General features: G+C 29.5%; 1 protein-coding gene across 1 annotated transcript; it reads right to left on the bottom strand.

Moving 5' to 3' along the window:
* Positions 1–3,562: 3,562 nt before the first annotated feature.
* LOC110427539 (acyl-[acyl-carrier-protein] hydrolase FATB2, chloroplastic-like) lies at positions 3,563–7,953 on the bottom strand. Its single transcript, XM_021443095.1, has 8 exons — positions 7,832–7,953; positions 7,328–7,719; positions 7,082–7,218; positions 6,835–6,971; positions 6,562–6,675; positions 6,281–6,449; positions 4,784–4,852; positions 3,563–3,926 (listed from the first exon to the last, which is right to left on the bottom strand). The coding sequence occupies exons 1-8, from the start codon at positions 7,951–7,953 to the stop codon at positions 3,696–3,698; spliced, it is 1,371 nt and encodes a 456-aa protein (XP_021298770.1). The 3' UTR covers positions 3,563–3,695.
* Positions 7,954–11,287: the final 3,334 nt, after the last annotated feature.

Here is an 11,287-nt window from a genome sequence, read left to right as displayed (position 1 = left end):
TTAGGTTTCCTGTTTCTATAGTTGTGCTTCATGAGCCTATTAAACTTTCTAGCTAACATAGCCATGTCCTCATCATTTCCAATTTCACTTTTGGTGCTTATCTCTTCTTCCTCTACTATGGACTTAAGGGCTATTCTTTTTTTTCTTGGTTTCTTCCTTCTTAAACTCCTCTAACTTATTTTTATATTTCTACGTTGTCTCATAAATGAGTAAGGATCCTACTAGCTCTTCTAACTTAAAATTGTTGATGTTCTTAACTTCTTCTATGACTGTTACCTTGGGTTTACAAGATTTTGGTAGACTATAGAGTATTTTCTTTACAAGTTAGGCATTAGGAAAGTCTTTCTTTGAAACCTTCAAACCTCCAACAATATTTGTAAATCTCTCAAACATCCCATTAGTGGATTGACTTTCTCTCATCCTAAAGAGCTCATAATCATGTAGAAGTAATACAATCTTGGATTCCTTAACTTAATTTGTTCCCTCATAATTGGTCTCTAAGGTACTCCAAAATTTTTTGTATTTTCTCACGTAAAGACTTTATTGAACTCACTAATGCTTAAGGTACAGAAAAAAGGTATTATATGCTTTACAATTCATTTGAATTAATTTCTTATCCTTATCACTCCACTCCTTCCTAGACTTAATCACTAATTTCCTTTCTGATTCTTTATATGCAACATGAGAACCATCTAATATAACATTTCGCACATCTAGGTCCATAGATTGTATAAACATTTTCATACATTTCTTTCAATAAAGGTAGTTTTTACCTACAACAAGGGTGGCTTTTAATGTGATTGCCTTTCACCAAATACGATAGTTGTCACTTACATTTGTATTGATTTAAGCTTCTACAATGAACCTCTCAAAACGATTAAAACTACAAAATTTGAGACCAGGGTCTGATACCAAGAGTTAGAGTAGAAGTCTCAGTAAGCAATATACTAAGAGGGGATGAATTAGTATTTAAAAATTCTTTTGAAAACTAAGTATGAAAATCAAGACTTTTGTAACAAAAAATTTCTTCTTGTGTCAAAAATAATATGTGATTTTCCTAAGCAAGTTTTTAATAATAAATTAAAAAAATAATAAATCAAGGTGAAATATTTTTCTAATCCAAATGAAAGCAAAGCATAAATAATAAACCAAGGTAAAATCTTTTCCTAAGCTAAATGCAAGTGATAAATCACAATGTGGTAAAATTAAAAGCAAGACATAAGATTTTTATAGTGATTTGACTTTTTCTAGTGCCTACATCCACTCTTTTGGAACACCAAGGAATTTCTAGTCCACTAAAAGAAATGAGCTTTTTACAAGACCAAACAAAACCCTCACGATAGCTTTTTACAATATCAAGTGAAACCTTTATAATAGTTTTTTCACAAGATTAAGAAAAAACCCTTACAATGGTTTTTCACGGGATCAATAATGGTTTTTCACGGGCTTAACCATGAACCCATAAATAGCTTTTCAAGGTTAAGCTTTACAATGGAGTACAAAGTGTAGCAAGAAAATGCCTCTACAAAGGCTAGATGCTATGAGTTTAAGCTTGAGTGTAGTGAGAGAAGAAATTCAACTTGAATGAAGTAAGTTTTTGACTTTTGTAAGCTTGGTGGAAGATTAAAATGAACTTATAGAGTAAGGATAAGCTTTTTAGAGGTCTCATTAGGGTTTGAAACTTATCTCAAGTCTTCTTTTTCTTCCAAATGACTGAAAGGTATATATTTATAGCTAGTGTGAAGTTTGGAGCTGTTAGACACAAGTTTGAATCAAATCTAACTATTACTAAAGCTTAAAGGTCAACTACAACACTCCTAGAGTCGACTATATTCTTCAAATTTCTCAAATTAAGGTTTCATAGTCGAGTATAACCTTCCTCTACTCGATCTAATTCCTAAGAACATGATTTGTGCAAATTTAAGCTGATATAGTCAACTATGCCATTGCCAGGGTCAACTATGTCTCTTGATGTCTTCCTTTTTCATGCACCAGAGTAGCTAGGGTTGACTACTACTATTCTAGGGTCGACTATGGCTATGTTGTTCTCCAAATTCTTGAGCTTTTTGCTTTAAGTTCGACTATAGCCACTCCAAAGTCGACTATGGCTTTATATACTTCAAGTTTTTCACTCTTTCTCCCTTTAAATCGACTTGAGCTTCTTGAGGGTCGACTCTTGACTTGTGTCTTAAGGTTTCCTTAGCTTTTTGACACATCTCTTCAACTATTTCCTCCTTGCCTTGTTCCTACAATCAAATAATAATTCAAGGCATATTTCCTTTTTCTTTTCTTAGCTGAATATGCATTATTGGAAAATTTTTATGATTTTTTCTAATGATGCATGGCTTTTCAAACAACTATGTGATCTTAAGGGATTAAAAATATATTTGAAACAATTTCAAACACTCGATATTAAATTTAAGATAACATGTAATTTTGTCAAATCAAAACATGATATAACTCAAGACTAACAATGATCAAGGTTGAAATTAAAGGCAATGGAATATTCTTAAATTTATTAGAAATCATGTTTCAAGAAAGGCTAAGATATTATCTAAGTTGCATAAATTATCCAAAGATTATTAAAACGGATAGCATCCTTAGATGAATGATGCTTCACAAGCTTAAGCATCACATAAAGTAAAAAGGAAAGGTTAGATCGAGTTTACAGTTTAGGAAGGCAATTCTAAGCTAACTAAAACAAGTTTGAAACGTTGAATTTTTGAGATTTTCCATCTTCAAGTCAAAGTTGGATCGAGTTTTCAGTCTGATAAGGCAACTCTAAGCTAACTAAAACAAGTTTGGAAAGTTGAGTTTTTCAGATTTTGAAGCTTCAAGAGTCAAGTCATTAATTAAATGTTTGCTAACTTAACACATTTCCTTTTCTTGTGTCTCTTATGTAGGTTCGAGATTTCAAGAGGTCATGAAAAATTTATCAACCCATATCCAGCATTTTTCAGGATAATAAAGGAGTTGGGCGATTGCAAGTTACACGTAGCAAGACCTAAGCATCCTTCAACCTACTATAAGGTACAAGTTTTGAAGAAGAAATAAGAGTTCCAGAAACTAAACTCATGCATTTAACTTCCTTTACATTTTTTAAGTTTTTCTTTAGTTTTCCTGGCCTTAGCTTTAGTTCTACTTTTTTCTTTTTCTTTAAAGGTGCTTTAGTTCTAGTTTAATTCTTAGTTTTTATAGTTTTAATCTTTCAACTTGATTTTCTCATCTCTATCGTAGTTATTAGAGATGAGAATTATGAAGTTATTTGATGTAAGTTAGTTTGTCATCTTTTTTGTAAAATTTGTCTCAACAGTCCTACGTCACATTATAAGTGTTTTGGCTTCATTTTATGTTTGCTGTTATTGCTAGTTTTTAGTAGTATTTGTTTTCAATTCTTAAAATATTGATAAATATTATAAATGGGAAAGTTTACAATTTTAATTAATTAAAAATACATAAATACTTAAAATATAACACATACAAAAGTAAAATAGCACATTTTTATATATTTGTTCATAATTACAGTTATAATTTTTAATTATTTCACAATAGAATTCACTTTTTGTATTCAAACATATATTTTGCCTTAATTTAATTTTAAACATAAAAACAAATAGTAAAAACAATAACAAGAATAAGAGTTATTTATTGTTCGTGCATGTCAGGTTTTTGGCTTCCCTTTAATTTATAGTTTGTCAGCGGATAGATTTTGGCCTCCAAGCAGTCCTTGCCCCTGCGAGTTCCAATCCACTCTCAAGACGAAGGACGTGTTCTAATTCAATTTCTTGATTGTTCGTCGAGAGACCAGTTTCCTTGGTAACAACTTTGGATAAAGATTGAATCACATCATCTTTCAAGCACTCCTTTCGGAATTGTAGACTTATTCTAGAAAGCTCATGGCTATGAATAAGAGAGGGGGGAGTACCCTGAACAATAGTGTAATTAATTAGATGTGAGTATTTGCCAACAATTAATGCAATGCTAATGCTTATACAATGTATGCTTCAATATTTCTTTTCTTGTGCTAAAATAGTTGAAATCCAAAATGTGGAGAGACAAAATTAGTAGTATGATATATAAATAATAAAAATTTGAATATCTTAACTTTGGTGATGTATACGAGCTGGGTCTGCTAATAAGTGGGAAAAGGTGTACATATATGGGAGGTGCAATGGTTATTTTGTAGGCATTTGGATGTAATAAGTCTTCTGCCTATATTCGAAGTTAAAGATTTTAAGCAGCATTATGTACTCAAATCATTACATTAATACAAATATTCAATTTGCCTTTCAAAAAAAAATGTTCATTCAGTTAAATTGGTAGGAAAACCCTATAAATTATAAAGCTATAGTTTCAAAAATAGCCTCTTAATTAATTAGGATTTTTATGCAAGTTTTGGAAAGATAAAAATTTTGTGGCCTTGCACTTTTGTCTTTCATTATTTGTGCCACCTAATATGATAAAATTTCATTGGTTTATCTTAAATTTAAATTGTCCAATTAAATTTTGCCACATCAGGAAGGATGAATAGTAAAAATTCAAGCTTAGAGTCAAAGAGCTCAACTAAAGGCCAAATGTGGAGTGAATGACTAACGTTAAAGAGTGGAGACGTTATCATTTTTTGAAACATATTTTTTAGTAAGAAATAACCACTCAAGTTATAATTTGAAGGCAATGAATTTATATTTGCCAAAAATTATTGGTAAATAAGATAAATAAATAATCACCAAGCATGGCATGAGTATCTTTGAATGGGGTAAAGAATTTGGAAAAGCGATCTTACCTCCAAAATCCAGTCAAGATACTTTGCATTGTTTACATGGTAATTGAAATCCAAGTCATGCCAACAGGACTGCATATTTGGGGAATGATCAAAAAAATTAAGCATTAAAAAGGCATCCTTAATTAGCGCGCGCGCGTGCACACACACACACACACACATATATATATATATGCATATATAGAGAAAATTATGAGAAATAACCTTTCTTGATAAGAGAATTTAAAAAATAACCATCAAAATAAATTTAACTGTTTTTAGCCATATTTAGCCATGACTTAACAAAAATACCCTTAAAACTATTTCAAATAAACTAAACCATTCATCACAATTTTTTTCATTTCTTTTTCTGATTTTTCTCTCTCACCATCCCACTCTCTCTAATTTTATCAATTTCTCTCTTCAGCATTCGTCTACTACGCTCCTCATTTCTCTCTCCCGTGCTTTCAGATTTCTCTTTCCAGCACTTTAAAAATACCAAACGATGGTTTTGATGTGCTTGAGTGGATGGCTATTTGGAGAATTTAATTTTTAGGTATTTTGGATAAAATTAAAGAGTAGAAATAATCATAGATATTTGAAATAGCATTTAATTGGATCAATTTGACATCTAGACACCAATAAACTTAAAAATTTAAAATTTATAAACCTAGGTTTTCAAAAACAATTTTTGATTTTCAGTCAAAATAGGTGTTTTAGATAAAAAAATTTATATTTTGATTTATAAAAACATATTAAAATTACTTTAATCAGTTCCAAATTGTCAAAAAAACAAAAAGAAATAAAAAAAGTTGAAAGGATTTGAAGTTTTAGTTTGTAAGTAACAACAATAGTTTTTGCATTAAAGTGTAACAAAATAGTTTTTTAATATAACGTGTAACAACAATATTTTTTCAACAAGGCGTGTAATAACAGTATTTTTTTTTTACAACATGGTGTGTAACAAACTTTTTTAACTATGGTGTATAATTGTTTTTGTATATGATGTGTAACAACATTATTTTTTTTAAATGGCGTGTAATATGTTTTTGTACATGACGTGTAACAACCTAACCATAACTTGTAACAACCTAACATGATGTGTCACATATTTTTATACCTGGCATGTAACAAACTAACATGATGTGTCACATGTTTTTTACATGACATGTAACAACCTAACCATGGCGAGTCACATGTTTTTGTGCATAGCGTGTAACAATCTAATCATGGCGTGTAACATGTTTCTGTACATGACGTGTAACAACCTAACCATGACATGTCACATGTTTTTATACATAGCGTGTAACAATCTAACCATAACGTGTAACATCATGACGTGTAATTTCATTAAGAGTAATTTTGTTCAATTTGACTAAAAATAGTTAAAATTATAAAGAGAGCTATTTTTAAAAACATCTTATCTTTAAGACTTATTTTTAAAAATGTCTATATATATATATATATATATATATTACTTAAACCGATTGATTAGATATGGCAACACACAACATTACTTACGGTCAATCCGGTTCGGATGTTGTCCATTTTCCCAACTTCGGCAGATAAAATTTTGTCAGCTTTGAAGAGAGGCTCAGCCTCTGTCGTAAGATAAGGCTTTATCTCCTGTTTGACTTCCTCCGGAAACTTGCATGTTTTTCTTGTTTTCTTATTCATCATCACAGCTAAGCTACACGTAGCCAACAGCACAAGGCAATGCAACTAAGCATTCAGGGACATTGAAGCTATAAAAAATGCATGTTAACTAATAACATATAAATCATTAGGGCAACATATTTAACCATGATGCTCGAGCTAGAGTTTCGCCTGTCTTGCTGTCATTGACAATCCATTCGAAACGCAACCCAGTCCTTCCTGATGTAGAGAACCGGTGGTATATCTCGACAACATCAGCCCTTCAAAACACAAGAGACCTCGTCATCCACCCGTAATTTCTCTTCAAACGTAATGTTATTTCCAATCAAATTCCAATTAAACAATTAACTTCAAAATAAACTTATCTATCTACATCAACGTAATAAAAACTCCGTAAAGAATGGTTTAATTTGACTTACCAAGAAGGATAGCGATCCACCTCAATGCGCATGCCACGGAATATCCACAGCAAGTCCCTTTTCATCATCTCGGGCGTTACACCTACAAGGGAATTGCTAGACATCCCCATCTTCTTTCTATAGTTAAGTGATGACTCCTTCAGAAGAAGAGAAAGCGCAAGAGGGGTGACCAGCAAATTATCAAATACAGTAAAGTACTGTAATATTTTATTATAACCAGCTCTAGTGGAAATTAAGATTATGAAACCTGCAAATAATTCATTATAGCCCTTGCTGAAACTCTGTACTCAGAGTCTATCTCGAATGACCTAATGGAAAAATTCTGCTGGAAAACCAGTCCGCCATTTATCAATCTTCCTTCCGTTATCAGGTGTTCCATTGTTGCTGCAAATTAAAGATTCTAGTCACATGTTCATATCAAAACGATATAGGCTTCCTATCATTCACGCTAAAAGATAGAAGAAGAATAACATTATAGGGGAGTAATTCGTACCGGGTGGTGAAGTCATCATTGCCTCATCCTTCAGGCTTTCTATCATTGATGTTACTCTACTTTCATTAGTAAGCAGTGATTGAGCCTGCAATTTGACCTTCGAACCACTGTCCCAAGTAAACTTAACCATCTTTCCATTCGTATTTGAACTTCTATCGATTTGTTGCAAGCAAATCTTTGATTTATTCGTTGAACTCCAGGATGAGGGAGAGGTCGCCATGAAGAACTTCGAGGCCATAATGTTTGAAGATGCTGCCATGATAGTTAGATGGAAACAGTGAACTTGGCGAATACTGGAAGCTGCAGATGTGATCAAACCTAGGATGGAACTTTCTCCTCCAACTTTACCGAAATCAGTCCAGATTAAAAAGAGCAGACTGTTAACAGTTAACCTGAAATATGCACAAAGCACTCTTATATGAAACTACATGGGACCTTTGCCGAAATATTATAGAACAAACTAAAATTGATATGAGTTGAATGTAAAAAAATTCATATTGAAACCTGATAAGATAACTGTCACCTATGAAAGCTCTTATCAAGGGAAGAAGGCAACGCGCATCAATCCAACATCTGACAGAATGCAGGGAAATCGATCTTGGGCTTGCGGATGATGCCTTTGTCATTGGGACTAAGATTTATACCACTGAGAAATCTGTACGCATGTGAATTTCATTGTAATCAAGAAAAGATTTTATCAATTTAAAAATAAAAACACCTTCACTCAATCTACATAAGGTTTCATTTTTTTTTATTTTAAAATAGCAATGTAATCCCTTTCTGTTTTCAAAAAGATTTTATCAATTAAAATAGAGACAACACCTGTCATTCTAAAATGTACCCCAAAAAAAAAAAGCCATATCTCAATCCACCAAATAAATACAGACGCGGAGGGACAATTTTAAATTTGTTATAATTTAATCTTTTTTAAAAAAAATTATAATTTCACCCCTACAACATTTTTAAAATTTTTCTAACATATTTTTATTTTTTTAAAAATTTTATAATTTTACCCCTATAATGATTTTTTACTTGATCAGATGTCCACAACAATTTGTGGACAATTAATTTTTTTTGAAAGATTAATCAATAATTAATTTTAATAAGATTAAAATAAAACGTATTGCAATTGAATTATTTTTAAGCTCTACTTTCCCAAAACTTCACAACCACCACTTCTTGTTCTCTCTTCTTCTTACCAAATATGGTAGAAACAAAAAGAAATCATTTTTTTTTCATTTTTTTGCTTACCAGCATAACTTCTAGTTAGTAACTCAATTTTCATATCATGATAATTGATAAGTTTGGTTTATTTACTCATTTTATTTTTAATATTTTCAACTTTAAATTTTTTCTTTATTTATTAATTTCTAATTTGTGGTTTTGATTTAGAATTTACCGTCTTAGTCATTTTTTTTGAAAACAACAAAACAAGGATTTGATTAAATACGTAAAGTTAGCTATTACTTATTTATTTAGAGATTGCTTGATTCCTTTCCTACAAATTCTTTATGTTTTTTTTTTTTTTGCTTAGATTCTTGTAAAAAACTAAGTTTTTTATTTGGGATTGTTTTCTCATTGAATTGTTTATTCATATTGTATTTAATTTTTGTGATTAATTTAGGAGATTGCTTCCCCATTGAATTGTTTATTGATAACCCTTAATATTGTTTAGAAGATTTCCTACCATTGAGATTTTTGTTATTATAGTTGTTAATTTTTGTTTGTTGTTAAGTTTATCTAAAATTGAGATTATTATCATTATTAAATTATTTATAATTATACTAGTTAATTTTTTTAAGTAAATTATTAAAATTGATTCTTTTAAAAAAATTTCAAAATTTATTTATATAATTTTCATATGAACTTTTTCATCAAAGTTGCTTTATATTTTTTTCAAGCATTCAACTTCCAATATAAATGTTTTATAAACATTATTCTTCGTCCTCTTAAATGCGAAATCCTGACTCCACCTTTGAAAATACCCATACTATTATATAATGGCAGCAAAAAGATTTGATCAATTAAAAATAGCCAGAACCTTCCCCAGACTTCATCCAAAAAAGGGTTAGTCGACTGAAATCGCAGACACATGTACTCGTGTTTTATATATTAAGCAATAAAATCCCGTGACGTTATCAACAAACACAACTCTATTCAAAGTACCAAATAGGGTCTAAGTAACTCTTATGTACAATTATACCTTTTCAGATGTGATCCATCGTTTCAAAATCTTCAACGTTAGCATCACAATTGACCCTTAAATAAGGGTTTTTCTCCTTTAAAATTTCCTTTGACAGACTTAGATAGTCTTCTTGTATTCTTTTTGACAACTATATGGAGTCTCGACTAAGTTACGAAATTAATTACGCTTTGTTATCAGGATTTATATGAAATTATTTTATAAAAAAGTTCTGCTGGAAAGCAAGTCAGTTCACCCTTTATCAATCTTCCAGACGGTATCAAGTCTTGCATTTTTGCTGCAAGATTATATTATTATATATTAGCAAGAGTCATTGTGATGATTCATGCCAAACAGGGCCGGCCCTTTAAAGCCTCCCAAAAACAGGCTTTAAGCCGTCAATTTGAAGAGATCCCATAATATTATAATAATTATAATATAATTAATTATATCAAAACTATATAAAAATAAAGATAATTGATAAAATATTTACCTATTCTTTAATAAATATCTATTTTCCTCCACTTTCATATCCCTATTAATCCTTAACTATTTGTCTCATTTTTCATAAAAAATATATAATAGTCAAAAATTATTAATTAAATAATAATTTTTTTAAAAAATAATAAAATAACATATTCTCTCATTTTCCTAATTACGTGTTTAATAAATCTAAATTTTTATCACTTTTTAATTTCTAAAGTACTATTAATTATCAACTATTTTTTCTCTCTTCTGAAGAAATTACACTAAAAATGAAGGTAGAACCTAAATTCCATGATACACATATCATTCATAGAAAAAAATAATTTGATGAGAATGTTGATAGTGAAATAACACGATCTCTTAAAAAATCATTTAGAATTAATTACTTCTTCAATATATTAAATCAAGCACTTTTTTCACCCAAAATAACTTTGAACAATTTAAGATATATAAAAATATTTTTGATTTTCGTAAAAAGTTAAAGTCATTAAATGATAATAGTTTGAAAGAATATTGCCTTAATCTTAAATATTTCTTAAAATATAAGAACTATTCTGATATTGATGGTTTGGATTTATTTTCAAGTTAAAAATTTTAAAATAAATTATACAATTGGAAGATAACAATCCAATCCACATAATCATATAAAAAGACTCAATTCTTTTCCAAATTTTTTAGAATAATATTAACAATTCCAGTAAGTGTTACTTCAGGAGAAAAGTTTTTCAAAACTAAAATTAATAAAATCCTATTTAAGATCAACAATGTTTCAAAAAAGATTAAATGAGTTAGCTACATTATCAATTAAAAAATATTAGAAGAACTTGATTATAAAATTTTAATTAGAAATTTGCATGTCAAAAATCTAAAAGCGTAAAATCTTAATAAATTTTTTTTAATTTCAATAAAAGAAATTTTTTTTGAATATTTCACTTTAAACTTTTTAATTTATTGAGCTACCCTACTACCAAAATTAACCAATTAAAAGAAGAAATTCGTCATACGAGGTAGCAAATTGGTATCTCTTTTGACTTTTTATCAATTCTAATTCTATTATTGATATGTTTTTCTAAAGGAAACAATAAATTTAAGGTCAATCTTGAATTATTGATCATATTCTCGTTATCTCACAATTTTTTTTATAAAAATAAAAAAACGAATAAAAATTTATCTTTTCCTTAAATTTTCTTTGCGCGAGACTTTTATTAAAATTAATTAATTGAATTAAACTATATAAATAGGTTGCCTAATCAGTCAAGACAAATTATATTTTCTCCATTTCATATTAAATA

Source organism: Theobroma umbraticum, unplaced genomic scaffold, assembly GCF_002168275.2.
Source record: "Theobroma umbraticum cultivar Fairchild unplaced genomic scaffold, ASM216827v3 scaffold_34.0, whole genome shotgun sequence".
Taxonomy (NCBI): Eukaryota; Viridiplantae; Streptophyta; class Magnoliopsida; order Malvales; family Malvaceae; genus Theobroma; species Theobroma umbraticum.
Note: the sequence above shows the minus strand (reverse complement) of the source record. Positions and strands in the feature narration are given on the sequence as shown.

What these genes read in the sequence shown, in the direction of transcription:
- LOC110427539 (XM_021443095.1), bottom strand. Translation starts at nt 7,953, where the DNA reads ATGACAAAGGCATCATCCGCAAGCCCAAGATCGATTTCCCTGCATTCT. An exon ending in GTGGATCGCTATCCTTCTTG is followed by an intron (nt 6,676 to 6,834) that starts GTAAGTCAAATT and finishes TGTGTTTTGAAG; the next exon opens with GGCTGATGTTGTCGAGATAT. An exon ending in ATCTTGACTGGATTTTGGAG is followed by an intron (nt 3,927 to 4,783) that starts GTAAGATCGCTT and finishes ACTATTGTTCAG; the next exon opens with GGTACTCCCCCCTCTCTTAT.